At 37.1% G+C, this 18898-nt stretch overlaps 1 protein-coding gene across 2 annotated transcripts in view; it reads left to right on the forward strand.

The window, feature by feature from the left end:
* Positions 1-18898, forward strand: part of ENTHD1 (ENTH domain containing 1) — a 102043-nt gene that overhangs the window by 31645 nt on the left and 51500 nt on the right. For both annotated transcript variants that reach the window (XM_003126009.7, XM_084955215.1), the window contains exon 4: positions 8335-8453. In XM_003126009.7, coding sequence (XP_003126057.5) covers positions 8335-8453 — 119 coding nt within the window. The remainder of the gene's footprint in view (positions 1-8334; positions 8454-18898) is intronic.

The raw sequence follows: 18898 nt of genomic DNA on the forward strand, positions 1-18898 counted from the left end.
AAACCATAATGGAAAAGAATATTAAAAAGAATGTGTATAACCGAAGCACCTTGCTGTACAGCAGACATTGATACATTGTAAATCAACTGTACTTCAATTAAAAAAATAAAACGTATTTTCTCTTCATCAAATAATAGCATATAAAAAAGTGAAAAAGACAGTCACAAACTAGGAGAAAAATGTGTGACACATGTAACTGACAAGGATTAGTTTCCAGACTGTATAAAGAATTCCTATAAATCAGCCCAACTGAAAAACAGGAAGGAGATATAAAAGCATTTCCTAAAACAGAGGAGGAAACATGTAAGGCCAAGAAACATTTTTAAAAATGCTTAACCGGAGTTCCCGTCGTGGCTCAGTGGTTAACGGATCCGACTAGGAACCACGAGGTTGAGGGTTTGATCCCTGGCCTTGCTCAGTGGGTTAAGGATCCAGTGTTGCCGTGAGCTGTGGTGTAGGTTGCAGACGTGGCTCGGATCCCACGTTGCTGTGGCTCTGGCGTAGGCTGGTGGCTACAGCTCCGATTCAACCCCTAGCCTGGGAACCTCCATATGCCTCGGGAACAGCCCAAGAAATCGCAAAAAGACAAAAATAAATAAATAAATAAATAAATAAAAATGCTTAACCCTCTGCTGTTAAATAGTAGCAACAAACAATTATAAAATGAAATATATGAAAATACAGTTTACAATAACTTAAAAAAGTTATGCCGGAGTTCCCGTCGTGGCGCAGTGGTTAACGGATCCGACTAGGAACCATGGGGTTGCGGGTTTGGTCCCTGCCCTTGCTCAGTGGGTTAACGATCCGGTGTTGCCGTGAGCTGTGGTGTAGGTTGCAGACGAGGCTCGGATCCGCGTTGCTGTGGCTCTGGCGTAGGCCGGTGGCTACAGCTCCGATTCAACCCCTGGCCTGGGAACCTCCATATGCCGCGGGAGCGGCCCAAGAAATAGCAACAACAACAACAACAACAACAACAAAAGACAAAAGACAAAAAAAAAAAAGACAAAAAAAAAAAAGTTATGCCATATTGTGAGGAATTTCCTTCTGTTCTTGTGCTCCATTTTCTTCTATGTTTGGAATCTTTGGGGGGGCATACCATCTCTCTCCCCTTTCCCTCCCCCTGCTTTGTTCCCTCCTCCCCTCTTCCTCCTCTTGTTTCCTTTATTCTACTGGAATATATTTGTTTAGTTGCCAGGTCGTTTCTTCATATCTTGCTAATTCTCGGGCAGCTCTGACTAGACTCTATTTTGAAGGCATTAGAGAGTCTTGGTTAAGCACTCAAGTTCTGGAGCCATACTACCTGGATTTGAATCCTGACTCAAATTGTGTGGATTGTAACATGCTCCTTCAAACTTCATGCTGCAATTTCATCCTCTGTAAAACAGTTCCTCTTATAGTTGTAAGCAGCAGGTGGGTTAATACAAGTACTGTATAGCACAATAGATTTTGGTGGTTATTTGCTCAGGTAGCACTTAGTGATTTCTTGACTCTTTCCAATGTATCTGAGAACAGTTTGTTTTCTCCACCGAGTTGCAGTTTGTGGACTGTTTATTTCATCCACTTTCCTGGAGTAAGGAGGCGTGGGAGCCCTCATTAGGCCACATGCAATCTTGTTTAGAATACCTGGGTTCTGCTCTACCATCTGAGTTTTTTGTATGAGATCCTGCTCATGCTGTGAAGTTGGGAAAAGTCCACTGTTCCCGTCAAGTGAGAAGATAACCTCAGCTTCAGCTCATTTACCCAGTTCAGTGTGAAATTATGGCTTTCACTTTCATTAAAGTGTCAGCATCTTTATTTACTATGTTACACCTATTTTTTTTCCCTTTAGTTGTTTCTACCTCTTCTCAGTCATAAGGAGGGAAAAAAGCATTGTCCATTCAGTTCCCTTTTTTCCAGATATGAGGATATTGATGAGAAATCTTCAAAATCTCATTGACTTGACTCATCAGAATCACCTTTGGGAGAGAGATGTCCTAGATTTTGTTTCTTTTCTTGGCCACTGGTTATTTTTTTTGTTTCTTTTAAAATTACTTTCAGTTACATCTTTTTCCCTGTCAGTTGCTGTTGTAATTTTTTTTTTATTAGTTTTGACTTTGGGGGGAAAAATCTCGTTATTTGGTGATGGAAATTCTGTATTGCAGTTTTACTCTGTTGTCTTAACCCAGGAGTCAGCTACTGAATATTTAGACCTGCTTTTGTAGCGACTGTTATTTCTCCTCGTCACTGTAGCTGAGCATTTAATATGGTTTATGGGTTTCCCTGTTTATCACTAAGTAAGAACTACTGGCAACGTCTCAAATTGTGTATGCTGTTGTTAGCAAAATGCTCAAGTAAAATTACCTCAACCTCCTTTTTAAGATCTCCTGAAACAAAAGTTTGTCCTTTTTCTTATCTACCTATTTCAAATCTAATTAAACCCCTAAACATCTCTGCTTTCTGATTCCTTATCCTTTCTGTTTTCATTTTTTTTTAAAGTGCTTTTTCCTGCTAATCTCAAAATTCACCTTTCGAAAAAGATTTACCATACTTGCATTCTCTCTCCTGTCCCTCTGAAACATTTGTCCTAAGTAAATAGGAGCAGAATAAGGAGTTTCTTATAAGGAGTTGAGAATCCGGTGTTGTCACTGCTGTGGCTCGGGTTTGATCCCTGGCCCTGGAACTTCTGTCTGCTGCAGGCACAGCCAAAAGATAATAGTAATAAATTTTTAAAAAATAGGAGCAGAGTAATAACGCAGAATCATAGAGGTAATGTCAGTCGTGGTGCCATGCATTTTATCCCAGATCCCACTTCAGTATCAAGGCGCTTATTCCCTAGGCTGCTGGGAAAGCTGACCCTGAGGGGTGTCAGCTGAGTTCTCTTCAAATTCCCAACAGCTGAGGAAAGCCTCTTTGCCTATGGTAATGCCCCCTCCCTTTCAGTGACTCCGTGGACCTGGGCCCCATGCCCTTGCTTCAAGGCAGGACAACTGTGAAGAGCCATTCCAGCCCCAGGGCTCGTAGAAAGATTGGCCTCTGATGCAAACACATTATCTCCCTCAGCACTCACAGGTGTTGTTTCTGAGAGTTCTCCCTAAAGAATCCCCCTCGCTCGCATCTGAGTCTCAGACTCTATTTCTCTGGGGAACCTAACCTACAACAATAGCTTTGCCTTAAGATTGAGGATTTAGGACAGTGATATGTACATAAATGAAGAAAGAATTGTAAAGCAAATGGGGCAAAATGTTAACAGTTGGTGGATCTGGATGAGAATTCTTTGTGCTATTCTTGCATTTTTCTGTAAGTTTGCTTTAAGACAGTGAAATTGTTAAAGATCCAAACTCATGATTCTGCAAAAGTGAAATATAAACTTACCTGGGGCTTTAAAATCTTTTTTTTTTCTTTTCGGTCTTTTTAGAGCCGCACCCTCAGCATATGGAGGTTCCCAGGCTAGGGGTCAAGTCAGAGCTGTAGCCACTGGCTTACACCACAGACACAGCAACACCAGATCCGAGCCACATCTGCAACTTACACCACAGCTCACAGCAATGGTTGATCCTTAACCCACGGATCAAGGCCAGGAATCAAATCTGCGTCCTCATGGATGCTAGTCAGATTCATTTCTGATGAGCCAGGATAGGAACTCTGAGACTTTTAAATTTTATCAGTTCTTCACTAGCCCACTGGATATTTTCTGTGATTGATACATTTATTTTTTAAAATTAATTGTGTTAGGTAAATGACTAAGTTTATTTAAATTATACCTAAAAGGACACTGCCAATACAGAGCAACCATGTCTATTAGTTGTTAAATAATAAATAGAACAATTTGGAAATTTATGGGGCTTTTCATTTCCAAAATATGCTGTTGCGTCGTTAATGTCTAATAGTTTGAATGTCAGTTTGATATCTCAACTGAGAAATATCACAGGGTTCACCCGCTCTGCTTTGTGGTGTTATCTGAGTGGTGCAGGCTCCGTGACATCTATAGCTTCTCTCTAGTTTCTGCGAAGTACCTACAGCCTTGGTATCTGAGCACTCATCATCGAGTGACTCGATAGCATCATTTCCTGCAGCAGCTTCACTTTTTCCTTTGAGGTTTCTCATTCACATACTCGTCCTCCTTGGCTATGACTTCACAGCCTCAATTGATAAAAAGCTTGTGATAAACAAGGGACTTCGTTTCCATTAAGAAGTTAAATGTGTGATGGGTGTGCTTCCCCTGCACTTGCTTGTGAAAATCCAGAAAGAAATGTTGTGTAATCACCTAATTTAATTAAGCACACCTCACTTCCAGTGTTGTCCTAATACTAAAAAAAAAATTCTAAATGAATTTCCATAGACTCACTATGTTCTAATTGCCTTCCTTCTTGCCCGGTAAGATTATTTAATGTAGTCTTATAACATTTTAGCTATTCTAGGCTAATAAAACGCATCTGCAAATATGCAAGATATTTTTTTTCTTCCACAGTTCTTGCTATGCTTCAGTTTCCTCACACTTAACTTCAAAATTGACTTCCTGAAATTTTTATTAATCCACTTTGGTGATGTCTAAAACTTGAGTTCATACCATTTCAAGGATAATATGTTGCTGAATGCTCAAAGAGCGAGAATATAGTTCCTAATTAAGTCAGTTGAAAGTACATAGATGATTTAAGCCTCAAACTACACTGTTTGCCAGTATTAATTATAAAATCTCCAAGTCCAAAATAAGCTCATTTTAATGACTTATTTTCCTATGAAGTTACAAAAGAAGATGAAAAGTTACAGCCATAAATGCAAAGTCCCTATTCTTCGGTGTCTTTAGTTTGTACCACACTCGCTCCTTTTGTTCATGAGTTCCTTCTGCTTGCAGTAAGTAATCTCTTCCTCTGTATTTATCAGGATCCTAGCCATCCTTCAAAGCCTCGTTCAAATTTTGTTTCCTGTTTGAGGCTCTTTCTGAGACTCTGGTGCACATTGATTTTTTTTCCTCTTTAGAATGTATATTCTTAAAGTTAGTCATTTTAAGAAAGTTTGGCCTATTCTCCTCTGTTTCCTATAAACCTGTATGTTATACTCATCTCATTAGTCAGGCTATAAACTTTTTAAAGGCAAGGACTAGGCTATTTGTCTTCCATAACCGCTAAAGTGATTTTTGAAAACTTATATACCTCCTTATACATTTCTAAGTGGACATGTGAAATTTTAAGTTTAAGTAAATGAAAAGAATGTAATTCAAAATACTAACATTAAAGACAAAACTGGGGTTCCCTGGTGGCTTAGTGATTAAAGATTTGGCATTGTCACTGCTGTGGCTTGGGTTGGATCCTTGGCCTGGGAACTTCTGCATGCTGGGGGCATGGCCAAAAAAAAAAAAAAGGACAAAACAAAATTAGTACAGGAGACTTTCAAGAGTATCTAAAGGAATCTAAATACTATTGTGTTTGCTATCCTCTAGTCATTCATTTGAAAAAAAATACATGGTCCTCTTTAATTGTTGGAAATTTCATATCATTCTTGAAGTCTTTTCTCCTTGAAGTCATATTTCTATTCCACACCTTCCACAGAATTTTATCCTAATAGAAAGTAAGTTTTTGCTTGAAAATCTTCTCTATGTGAAATGTGTATGTAAACTGAAATTATTTTTTAAATTGTCTGTGACCAGAGGCTTTTAAGTGGCAAAATACTCCCTCTAGATTGACTTATCATTACAATTATTTTTAGTACATGATCGATCAAAACCACATATATCTATTGTAAATTTTATAAATACTTATCAAACATAATACCATTTTATTGGACTTTTATGGGATACATAGAACTGTTCATTTACCCACCCATGAATATTACTTATTGCTTGGAATAAACAGGGTTCAGCACGAATTCTGTTTCTGTGTTACATATTTATAGATGTGCATACTGAGAAGACTTGTTCACATAAAATTGTAGGTGGAAATAGAAGGTGTTTAATTATAGAAATGTCAGTCAATTCTATGAATTCCTTCCCACTAATATGCCAAAAATTATGTAGTGGCTTATTATAAAAGTGTTTTTCATCTCTCTTGTCAACTGTTAACTTGATTAGGTCTTTCTTCAATGTTGTTGAAAGCAAAGGATTGGAAATACCCTGCTTAGGAAAAGACTTGTTAAACAGTCATTAGGAACAGTTTACATTCTCGATTTTTGGAAATAATACCAAAAAAACTTTTACTAAAATGTACCAAATGACTATTAAGTATACTGGTTACACTTCAACCCAGTATACTCAGAATGTGTGGGAAAAATAAAAACGCTGTTTACGGTATAATTTTTGGGAAAATGATTTTGTTGTGTCATATGCTTTAAATGTATTTTCATCAGCTCTTCAGAACTGCAGATTTGTTTCATTCACTTATTGGTAAACATTTACCATATTTATCTAGTGGCAAAGCCAGACCCCATTGTTAAAACAACCAGTTGAATCAGATTTAAACTTTCGGAAAACACCTTACTTTATTCAAATAGATATGTAAACAGATATCGCTCTGGTTATATTTACACCCCTGAATTCTTAAGATAAATAGCTAAGGCGTGAAGCCTTGCCCTGTGTTTGTTGCATTGGTGAAATAAGGTGCCTCTGCCTCCAGTGCTTTCTTTGCTTTTCTCTCATGGGGCTCTTCCTCCGAATGTTGCGTTCTTTGACAGCACAGACGGATGGAAAGCATGGAGATGTTAGATGAAACTTATCAGCAGTCCTGCTCCTCCATGCTGTAAGGTATCTGAGTACCACACATTCTGGTGTGGACCCAAAGACCTGTGCTTAAGCCATGCCTTGCCATAAAAGACATATGTGTGAAACAGGACAAACTTTGAAGCTGTACTTTGGGTTTTTCATGCCTTGATTAAAGGAAGCTTCATCATACCAGTCTTTTTTTTTTTTTAAACTATTATTTGTTGCCTTTGAGGCTCTTTTGCTTATACCTTAAGGGAAGATGCACCATAATAAGATGGGTAAAGAAAATGTCTTTCTTCGTAAAATAGAAGAAAATTGATTGTGAAAGGGAAAGGGAAAAGAAATAGCTAGATACTTCTACAAGTTGCGTTCTCAGGCAGATCAGTTTTTGATAAGAATATGTACTTTCCAGAACTTGTGGATCTGGAAATGGAGTCCTGTAAAGCTGTCTGTGCCCACATAGCCTTCGGGAAGTCCTTAAGTGCTCCCACAGACACCAGTTTGAAGACAGATTTCTTATGTTTTTTGTTATACCCCATAATATGCTGGAACGAGTTGGTACTGATACTTTTGTTTACATAGTAATTAACATAGGAATGAAAGTGATATTAAGGCTATAAAAACAGGAGTTCCCATTGTGCTTAGTGGCTTAACACCCCAACTAGGGTTCAATCCCTGGCCTTGCTTAGTGGGTTAATGATCTGGCGTTGCCATGAGCTGTGGTATAGAGTGCAGACATGGTTCCGATTCGACCCCTAGCCTGGGAACTTCCATATGCTGCAGGTGCAGCTCTAAAAAGGAAAAAAAAAAAAAAAAAAAGACTACAAAAACATTAAATTCAGCAAAAATATATAAGAAGAAATATCAGCTTATTTTCACTGGCATATTCTTTTTTGTTTAAATTTTTAAAATTTTGTTTCAGAGTTTCTTTTTATCAATCTGTACATTTCTGGTTGCTTTCACCTAGAACACATGAAATTCACACTGCAGTAATAAAGATCTTTTAAATATTAATTAGAATAATTATAGTTGTTATTCCTGCTTTGCTAAAATTTAAATTTTCAAACCCCATTTTCTACACTCTTATACCTTATTTTTAAAAATATGTTTCAAATAATAAAATTACAACGTAGAATCATTGATGGGAGGAAGGGCTAGAATTGAAGTTGTATTTTTACAATCTGTCTGAACTTTTCAATTATTATAAAGGGATATTTTGGAGTTCCCGTCGTGGCACAGTGGTTAACGAATCCGACTAGGAACCATGAGGTTGCGGGTTCGGTCCCTGCCCTTGCTCAGTGGGTTAACGATCTGGCGTTGCTGTGAGCTGTGGTGTAGGTTGCAGACGCGGCTCGGATCCCGCGTTGCTGTGGCTCTGGCGTAGGCCGGTGGCTACAGCTCCGATTGGACCCCTAACCTGGGAACCACCATATGCCGAGGGAGCGGCCCAAAGAAATAGCAAAAAGACAAATAAATAAATAAATAAAGGGATATATTAATAAATAAGTAAATAAATAAAGGGATATATTAAATGATTAATAATCATGGTGTATATTTTGGAGACAAAACGGATCTTCAGAAGTGATTAACTTAAAATTGTGAGCTAATGTAAGAATACGACTGTTTTTTGCCAAAGTAAAATCTTAGCTTTATGTTGTTGACAGAAACCACTTCCAAGACAAGATTGAAACAAGAGCATTGTCACGACATTCAGTTGCCAAGTGAAACTGTGTTGTCTCAGGAAATGCTGCCACTCAAGATTAATGCTTGGAAATCAACAGAGGTAAGTCATTATAGTAGTTTCCTATTGCTGCTCCAACAAATTACCACAATATGAGTGCCTGAAATCAACACACATGTAGTATTTTACAGTTCTGGAGGCTAGAAGTCTGACCCAGGTTTCGCTGGGCTAGAATCAAGCGTCTGCAGTGCTGCATCCTTTTCTGGAGGCCCTAGGGGAGAATTTGTCCCTTGCTTTTTCCAGCTTCGTGTGTTCTAAGAGAAACTGTGGTTGTCTTTTAACTTTGTTTTTGATGTCTTCTATTACACAGAATTTTAAATAAGAATAAAGTTAAAGTATCAAACTTTTCCTTTGTAGTTTGTACTTTAAAAAAATCTTATTTAAGAAATTCTTTTTTATCCTAATAAAGATCTCATTTTTTTTCTTCTAAATGTTCAAATGTTTATGCCCTCTAGAATTTTACTGTATAGTGTAAAAGAGGGGTCTTATTTGCATCCCTGTGGATAAGCAATATTTAACTTATCAACAGTCCATCTTTCTCTACTCATACAAAAAATCTTCTTACTGGGAAATAATTATAGCCTTAAAGATGTTGCAGAAATAGTACAGAATCTCTTGTACCCTTCACCCAGTGTTTCCCCAGTGTTGTCATCTATATAGCTGTAGTACAATATCAGAACCAGAAAATAGATATTGGTGTATTATGCTAGCTAGACTACAGACCTTATTCAGTTTTCAGATTTTCAGTTCAGTATTCATTTTTTAACCTGCATCGTGTGGGTGCGTTGAGGGTGGGGGAGATTCTATGTAATTTTATCCTAAGTATAAATGCCAATAATCAGCACCAAAATCAAGATACAGAACTGTTCTATCACCACAAAAGAAGTTCCTCACACTGTTCATCCCATCCGCTTCCTCCCAATCCCACATACTGGCAATCGTGAACCCTTTCTCCACCTCTATAGTTTTGTTATCTCTAGAATGTTACGTAAATGGACGCAGACAATATGTAACCTTTGAGATTTTGTTTTTTAACTTGATATAATGCTCTTGAGAGCCATTCAGTTGTATGAATCAATAATTCATGCTTTAGAATTCCCTAGAGGCTCAATTGGTTAAGGATCCGGCGTTGTCACTGCTGTGGCTCAGGGCACTGCTGTGGCTCAGGACGCTATTGTGGCACAGGTTCAATCCCTGGCCCAGAAGCTGCCACATGCCATGGGAGACAATACAAAACAATAGCAACGAATTCATCCCCTTTTATCGTTGAATAGCATCCCATAGTATAGATGTACAGGAGTTTATTCAACCGTTCTCCCACTGAGGGATAGTGGAATGTTTCCAGTTTGGGGCAGTTAAATGAATAAAGCTGCTGTGAACTTTTGTGTACATATTTTTGTAGGTAAAGTTTTCTTATATCTGGGGTAAATATCCAAAAGTATGATTGCTGGATTGTATGGTGAGTGCATACTAGGTTTTTTAAGAAACTGTCAAACTGTTTTCCAGTGTGGCTATACCATTTTATGTCCACTGGCTGTGTATGAGAGATCCACTTTCTCTGCATCCTCACCAACTTTGGGTATTTTGGTATTACCACTATTTTTTTTTTTTTTTTGGTCTTTTTGCTATTTCTTTGGGCTGCTCCCTTGGCATATGGAGGTTCCCAGGCTAGGGGTCGAATCGGAGCTGTAGCTGTCGGCCTACACCACAGCCACAGCAACGAGGGATCTGAGCCACGTCTGCAACCTACACCACAGCTCACAGCAACGCCAGATCCTTAACCCACTGAGCAAGGCCAGGGATCGAACCCACAATCTCATGGTTCCTAGTTGGATTCGTTAAACACTGAGCCACGATGGGAACTCCATAACTTTTCTTTGGTTAAATATATATATTCATTTCTTTTGCCCACTTTTCTAATTAGATTGTTTTTTACCATTGAATTTTGAGAGTTCTTCATATATGCTGGATTCAAGCCCTTTGTCATAGATGTGACCTACATATATTTTCTTCCAGTCTGTGGCTTGTCTTTTCTTTTTAACAGTATCTTAACAGAGCAACAGTTTTAAATTTTGGTGAAGTCCAGTTTATGAATTTTTAATTTAATGTATCATGCTTTTGATGTTTTAGCTAAGAACTCTGTCTAATCCAAGATTTTGTAGGTTTTCGCCCATGTTTTCTTAAAAAACTTTATAGTTTTATGTTTTACATTTAGGTCTGCAATCTTTTTTGATTTAATTTTGTATACGGGGTAATAAAGTATAATTCTTAAATTTTTTTTTTCCATATAGATAACCAATTGTATCAACACCACTGCTGAAAGACTTAACTGTTACTGTAATATGCTAGAGGGTATTTTTCTTATCTCTCCTTTTTGTCACCTAGGAGACTGGTTTTGCCACGTGTTTAGAGAAGGAAGGTATCCCCAAAGTATGAACATGTAGAACCATCCTGACTGGAAATCTTTTCCACTCAAGGCTATATGATATTATCTCATTTGCTTATTTCTTTTTCTGTTTTATGTGTGTTTCTCCTATAGGAAGGAAATCTCCTAAATAGAAGCTTTAGAGACCCTTCTAGTTTTATTCATTATTAAATTTTCAGTTGCCAAATTCTTGTTAATGAAGAACGTTAACTCCCCTTGCCTCCCTTCTCCTCTTTTCCTGTAGAAGAGGCTTGTTTGCTCCTGCTCTGAGCTTTCCTTCCTATAGGAGAAACACACATAAAATAGAAAAAGAAATAAGCAAATGAGATAATTTCAGTGTTTCTTAATTGCACAATAGCCCATAGATTGAAAATACGTAGGTTATTTTCAAAGATGTGATGGTAAGTCGAAATGATTTTAAAATTTGAATTTATTTGCTGCTGATGGCTTTTATGGGAGAGAATAGACTTGAACAATTTTATAGGCTTTGGAGTCTAACAAAGACATAAAATGTCATCTAGTTGGGTTTTTTTTTGGGGGGGGGGAATCAGCCTTTAAATTCTCCTTATGATTGTTTTTTCTTACTTTAGAGGAACCCACAGTAATTGATTTATATCATTTCACATCTTATATCCATGAGGAGAAAATGGTGCCCTTCTCTCAAAAGAAGTTTAAAGCTATGTTTTCCTTTGTCAAAGCATTTCTATATCTGAACACTGTTCTGTCATCCTCCTGACAAGCATCACTGTTGTTATTGATGTCAGGAGCAGTTGATGCAATCCAGTATGTCCTCTTCAGTGATCCGCTTTTGCAGCAGAAGACAAAACCTACCAAGTTGAATAGTAAATGTAATTGTTGTTGCCAAAGGTACTGCATCTGCATGAAAATTCTCATGTTCTTAATAAGGATGAGAAAGAAATGATATTGTTGATTGCTTAGGCAGAATGAGAGGTGCTTAAAAAATCTTTTAAAAACTTTAAATAGAATGCTCTTTAGTCACTTCTCTTTCTACAAATGAAAAAATGATCTAAAAGCAGTAAATAAAATTCTTAACAAAATAGGGCTTTCAAAAGCAGAATAGTACTTGCCTCTAATAATTTCAAAACTAAAGAAATCCTTTAAATTTATGACACTTAGATGTAGATGTTTTCTCTCTGCATACTGTCCAGAATTTTTATTATTAAATTTACTAATTAATAAGGCCATTTGTAGCTTTTCACCACCTCAAAAGACCTTCCTCTTTTCCTGCTTGAGAAGATTCAGCAATGAGGTTATGATTTTTTTGGTCACAGTTGTTACCATAGCAACAGGGATGCTATAAATTGGTTCACACAAAATTAAAGCTGACCAAAGCCTTGAGGATAGTTGTGAGTAACTAAATCGCTGGTGATAGAAGATAAATGTTTGTTTTCTACTGCTTCTGTTTATTATTTGTTAAGTGAAGAGTGAATTATTTTTATCCTTAGGTCTATTAGCATATCATTTTTGTTATATTTGCAAAAATTTGAACTCATCAAAGCTGTTAGAGAAATGGAAATTTTACTTATTCTAATTATGTTAATTCATCATCCTTTTACCTCTTTTCTGCATCATTGCTTTATGCTTAAAAGTCATTCTTTATTTTCATGTTTTTGCTTTTATTCTTCTTAAATTAGAAAATACTATTGAAAAAAGTTTAAAGGGTAAAGAGTGAAAACAAAGTTTCTTTTTATTTCTCTGTACTCGTTCAGTTCTTTTCCTCAGAGACAACTATTACAACCAGGTTTTTATGAGTTTTGGGGGAGATTTTCTGTGTCCTTACATTTCTTTTACCTAAATGGATTTATTTAAGATACACTGCTCTGGCTTTTTTTTGGTTTTGTTTTTGTTTTTTTTGTCTTTTCAGGGCCACACCCGCGGCATATGGAGGTTCCCAGGCTAGGAGTCCAATCAGAGCTGTAGCCGCTGGCCTACACCACAGCCACAGCATTGCCGGATCTGAGCCACGTCTGCAACCTCCACCGCATCTCATGGCAACGCCAGCTCCTTAACCCACTGAGCAAGGCCAGGGATCGAACCCGCAACCTCATGGTTCCTAGTCATATTCGTTTCCACTTCACCATGACGGGAACTCCAAGATACACTGCTCTGGAGTATGATTTTTAACTAAGCAATATATCTTCATCTTTCTATATAATAAATGCACTAATTTAATGTAGATTGTTCCAAAATATGCCTTTTTCACTAAACTGTGTATTGTGGACATATTTCCATATTAGTATACATAGCTGTGCTGTATTCTTTTTTCATTATCACCATTATTATTAATTTTTCAAAAAAGATTTACCACAAGGAGGGAAAGAACAGGGGAATAATCCATAAACTTAATAGAAGTCTCAATAATCAATCTGCTGTTCTTGAATATTACAACTTGCCGGATAAGGTTACTAGTAGACACATGTGACTGTTTAAATTTAAATTAATGAAATGGAGTTCCCGTTGTGGCTCAGTGGTTAACGTATCCGACTAGGAACCATGAGGTTGTGGGTTCAATCCCTGGCCTCGCTCAGTGGGTTAACGATCTGGCGTTGCCGTGAGCTGTGGTGTAGGTCGCAGATGTGGCTCGGATCTCGTGTTCCTGTGGCTCTGGCATAGACCAACGGCTACAGCTCCGATTCGACCCCTAGCCTGGGAACCTGCATATGCTGAGGGAGCGGCCATAGAAAAGGCAAAAAGACAAAAATTAATTAATTAATGAAATGAAAACATTAGTTTCTCAGGCACAACTAGCCACATTTCAAATGCTCAATATCACATGTGGCTAGTGGCTACTGTATTGGATGATGCAGACCCGAACGTTCCTTAAGCTGCACAAAGCCTGATGTCACCACTCTTGCTGCTTTAAGACCTAAGGCAGAGAACTTGCAGAGGCACAAGGCCAAGATGTCAAAGATTATAAGAGATTTCCAATGCTTCACCAATAAGTGGACATTTAAAAAAAAATCTCTTTATCAGTGGTAAACATAAAAATCAGTTCTTGTCACAACTTCCAATAGCATGCATGGCCACCTAGAATTTTTCTTTTCTCTTTTTTTTAACATCATGAAAGGATTACCACGATAAGTTTAGTATAAACATTCATCATTTCGTATAGATACAAAATAAAAGAAAAAACAAAATTTTTCTTTCTGATGAGGATTCTTAGAATTTACTCTCTTAACAACTTTCATATATACCATAGCAATTTAATTATATTTATGTTGTTATACCTTATATCCCTAATACTTATTGACCTTGGGCTGTATTCTTGATGTATAAATGAATCTTGATTTATTTAACCATTCCCTGTAAGTAATCATTTAGGGATTTTTCATGGTTTTGTCTGTTAAAAGCAATGCTGCAATAACAACCTTGTACATATATTTTTATGATGCTGTCCCAGAAGTGGAGTTGCTGAAAGGTTATATATATTTTAAGTTTCGAAAAGTCATCCTCTCAAAAATTGCACCAATTTATATCCACCAAAACTGTATCCCCTCATATTTACAAATACTGCATATTATCAAATTTTTACATCTCTGTCAGTCCAAGAGGTAGAAAATTTTCCTTTTAATTGTTATAAACAATCATGTGGGAGTCCCTTGTGGCTTAGCGAATTAAGGATCCAGCATTGGCACTTTTTTGGTTCTGGTTACAGCTATGGTATGGGCTCTACTCCTGGCCTGAGAACTTCCACATCCTGCAGGCATGCCCCCCACCCCCCAAAAAAGTGCAAACAATCATGTGTAGGTTTTTGTGAGGACATGACATTTTCATTCCTTTGGGTAAATACCAGGAAGCCCACTAGCTCAGTTGTGTGCCAAGTATGTTTACTTTTGTGAGAAACCATCCTAGCTTTTTTTTTTTTTTTTTTTTTTTTTTTTTTTTTTTGAGGGCCACACCTGCAGCATATGGAGGGTCCCAGGCTAGGGGTCTAATCGGAACTGTAGCCACTGGCCTACACCACAGCCACAGCAACACCAGATCTGAGCCGTGTCTGCAGCCTACACCACAGCTCACAGCAATGCCAGACCCTCAACCCACTGACCAAGGCCAGGGATTGAACCCACAACCTCATGGTTCCTAGTCAGATTTGTTTCCGCTGCACCATGACGGGAACTCCCTATCCTAGCTTTTTTAATGCTTTAATTTTTTAAAATAGATTTAAATATTATCTGTCTAGAATTTGTTTTGATAGCATTGAAGATCCCTCTTTTAAATTTTGCTTTTACAAATGATAATCCGATGTCTCAACATCATTTGTTGAATAGCCCATCTTTTTCCCATTTATTTAAATTGTGGCTTTTATCACGTAATAAATTCCCATTTACGTCTGGCCCCATTCCTGGATTTTCCCTTGTTTGTATTAAAGAACCGATATGTCAAGATAAACCATAACATTAAAAAGAAAGAAATACAGAAAAAGAAAGAAAGAAAGAAAAGAAGGAAGGAAGATAGGTTGCTCGTAAGGAGACGGAATCGAATGGAGAGGAGGAATAGAAACTACATTTCTTTGATCCTACCTTGTTTCTGGATTTGTCATTGAAACCCTGGAGATGTTTTGCAGAATTATAAGACTGAAATGAACTAAAGAAAGTAATCTCTAAAAATGCAAAATAATGGAGTTCCCGTCGTGGCGCAGCGGAAACAAAGACAACCAAGAACCGTGAGGTTTCGGGTTTGATCAGCGGGTTAAGGATCTGGCGTTGCCGTGAATTGTGGTGTAGGTCACAGACACGCCTCAGATCCTAGGCTGGCAGCTGTTGCTCTGATTGGACCCCTAGCCTGGGAACCTCCATATGCAGCCGTTAAAAAAGCAAAATAAATTTACTTTTCATTTGGTTGGTGTTTTTATTCTGATTTTATTTTATTTCATTTAATTTCATTTCATTTTTTTGCCATGCCTACAGCATGAGGAAGTTCCTGGGCCAGGGATCAAACCTGCACCACAGCAGTGACAATGCTGGATCCTTACCCTACTGAGCCACCAGGGAACTCTGAGATGTTGGTATTTTTGATCTGAGACTATGTGAATGTATTGCAGAGTAAATCAAATATGTAATCACGTGGTGCTCTATTTGTATCATCTTTGGTGTCCTTGGGACCTGGGATTCTGTGTATGGGAGAAAGAAGATAGGGATATAAGAAGGAAGGGGTTGTTGGAACCCAGTAGACCTAAATTGAGTTGAGTGAATTTTACCTTAAACTTTTTTTGGAAATTAAAAACTTCTAAATTATCCATAGGTCAAAGAGGAAGCTCAGAGGAAATTTAAAAATACATAGAGCTGCATGAGACGGCAACATGACATATCAAAATGCATGAGACACAGCTAAAGTAGAAGTGAGAAGGAAGTTTATAGCCCTAAATGCTTACATTAGAAAAGAGGAATATTATTTTTATAAAGAAAAAAGGTCTAAAACTGATATTCTAAGTTCTTTTTTCAAAAAACAAAAACAAAAACAAAAGGCAAAATAAACCTATAGGAAGCAGAAGAAAGAATAAACAGCAGAAATCAATGAAATTGAAAATGGGAAAACTGTTCACAGAGCAAATGAATGGTACAAAAAAGCCAGTTCTTTGAAAAATATGTAGTTGATAAACCTGTAGCAAGACTGACAGAGGTAAAGAGAGAAGATTCAAATCATCAATATCAGGATGAAATGGGATATCACTGTGGTTTCTGTAGCTATGAGAGGACAAAGAATTACCACCAACAACTTTATGCTCCTAAATTTGACAACTTAGAAGAAATAGAACAGTTTCTTAGAAAGCACAAACTACTGAAACTCAAACCAGACGATCTAGAACCTGAGTAGTCCTGCAACCATTACAAAAATGTAAAGAAGAATTAGCATGAACTTTTTTTTTACAGTGTCTTCCAGAAAATAGGAAGAAACACTTCCCAGTTCATTTCATGAGGCAAGTGTTTCTGTAATACCACACCAAACCATACAACACACACAAAAAGATACAGACTACTATCTCTCATGAAATAATGCAGAAATCCTCAAAAAATTATCCAGTTGAATCCAGCATTGTATAAAAAGAATTATATACCATGACCAAGTAGGATTTGATCCAAGTATGAAAGTCTGGTTCAACATTTGAAAATCAGTCAGTGTAATTCATCATATCAACAAATTAAGAAAAAAACATAGGATTATGTCAACTGATGCAGAAAATCATTTGACAAAATTCAAAACCCATTTATGGTAAAAAAAAAAAAAAACTCTCAGAAAACTATAGATAGAAGGGAATTTCCTTAAATTGACAAAAATCATCTACACAAAACCTACAATCAGTATCATATCTAGGGTGAATGCTTTACCTCTAAAATCAGGAACAAGGCAAGGACTGTTGTTCAACATAGTACAGGAAGTTCTAGCCACTGTAATAAGGCAAGGAAAAGAAAAGTCATGCAAAAATTAAAGGAATGAATAAAACTGTCCTTATTTACAGGTGACATGATTGTTTGCATAGAAAATCTCAAGGAAATGACAAAATCAAACCTCATGGAACCAGTAAGTGAATTCAAAAAGGTTATAGGATCTAAGATCAACATACAGAAATCACTTGCATTTCTGTACACTAACAGTGAGCATGAGGAAACAAATTAAGATATGTCATTTATAATCACTCCCCCTGGAGTGAAATCCGTAGGTATGATTGTAACAAACTTGTACAGGATCAGTATGCTAAAAATTATAAAATACTGATGAAAGAAATCAAAGACCTCCCAATTAAAGCTATACTGTGTTCATGAATAGTAAAGATGCTCCTAATTACTCTGTAGGTTTGAGGCACTTCTCATCAAAGTTTCAGCAAAGTTTTTTGTATACATAGATTGCAAGCTTATTCCAAAATTTGTACAGAAAGGCACAGGCCCTAGAATAGCTAAAATCATCTTAAAAAATAATCAAGTGAGCATAATCACTCTGCTTGATATTAAAGCCTACTGCATACTTACTGTAATCAGGAGAGTGTGATATTGGAGTTCCCACTATGGCAGTGTGGGTTTGATCCCCAGCCTGGTGCGGTGGGTTAGGGATCCAGCACTGACACAGCTGTGGTGTAGGTTGCAGCAGCAGCTCAGTTTCAGTCCCTGGCCTGGGAACTTCCATGTGCCACAGGTGCAGCAAAAAAAAAAAAAAAAAAAAAAAAAAAAGTCTGGTGTTGATTGAGAGACAGACACATAGGTCCGTGGAACAGAATAGAGAACCAAGAAATAGACCACACAAATATAGCCAAATGATTTTTGACAAAAGTGCAAAAGAAATTCAAAAGAGGAAGGATAATTGGAGGAATTAGACATTCATAGGTAAAACTGTGAACCTCAACTTAAACTTTATACGAAATTCATTCCAAATGAATCACAGACTTAAATATAAAATGCAAAACCGTAAAACTTTATGAAAAATATTTGAGAAAAATCTTAGGGTCTAGGGCTGGCCAAAAATATGATCCTTAAAAAATACATATATATCAGACCTCGTCAATTTGAAAATTTTGCTCTTGTGAAAGATCTTGTTAAGAGGCTGAAAAGACAAGTTACGAAATGGGAGAAAATATTTGCAAACCACATATCAGGTAAGGACTAATATCTGGAGTATATAAAGAAGTCTCAAGACTCAACAGTTAAAAACCACACAATCCAATTAGAAAATGGGCAAATGATAGGACAGTCACTTCAGCAAGCATAGATAACAGGTAAGCATATGAAAACATGTGTTTAACATCAACTTCATTAGCCTTTAGGAATATGTGATTTACACACTCAATGAAATATAAAAATAGCTAAAGTAAAAAGTAGTGACAACACCAAATGCTGGTCATCATGCAGAGATACTGCATCACTCAGGTATTACCGGTGGGAATGTAAAATAGTGCAGTTACTCTGAAAAACAATTTGACAGTGTCTTATAAAACTAAGTCTGAAGCTACCATATGACCCAGCAGTTGCACTCTTAGGCATTTATCTCAGAGATATGAAAACTTTGTGCACTATGTTCACAGCAGCTTTATTTGTAATAGCCCAATCCCAGA

The sequence above is a fragment of the Sus scrofa genome, chromosome 5, assembly GCF_054392235.1.
Source record: "Sus scrofa isolate SSC_HxYL_T2T_F1_AM1 chromosome 5, Sscrofa_HxYL_maternal_Yorkshire_Landrace_v2.0, whole genome shotgun sequence".
Classification (NCBI taxonomy): Eukaryota; Metazoa; Chordata; class Mammalia; order Artiodactyla; family Suidae; genus Sus; species Sus scrofa.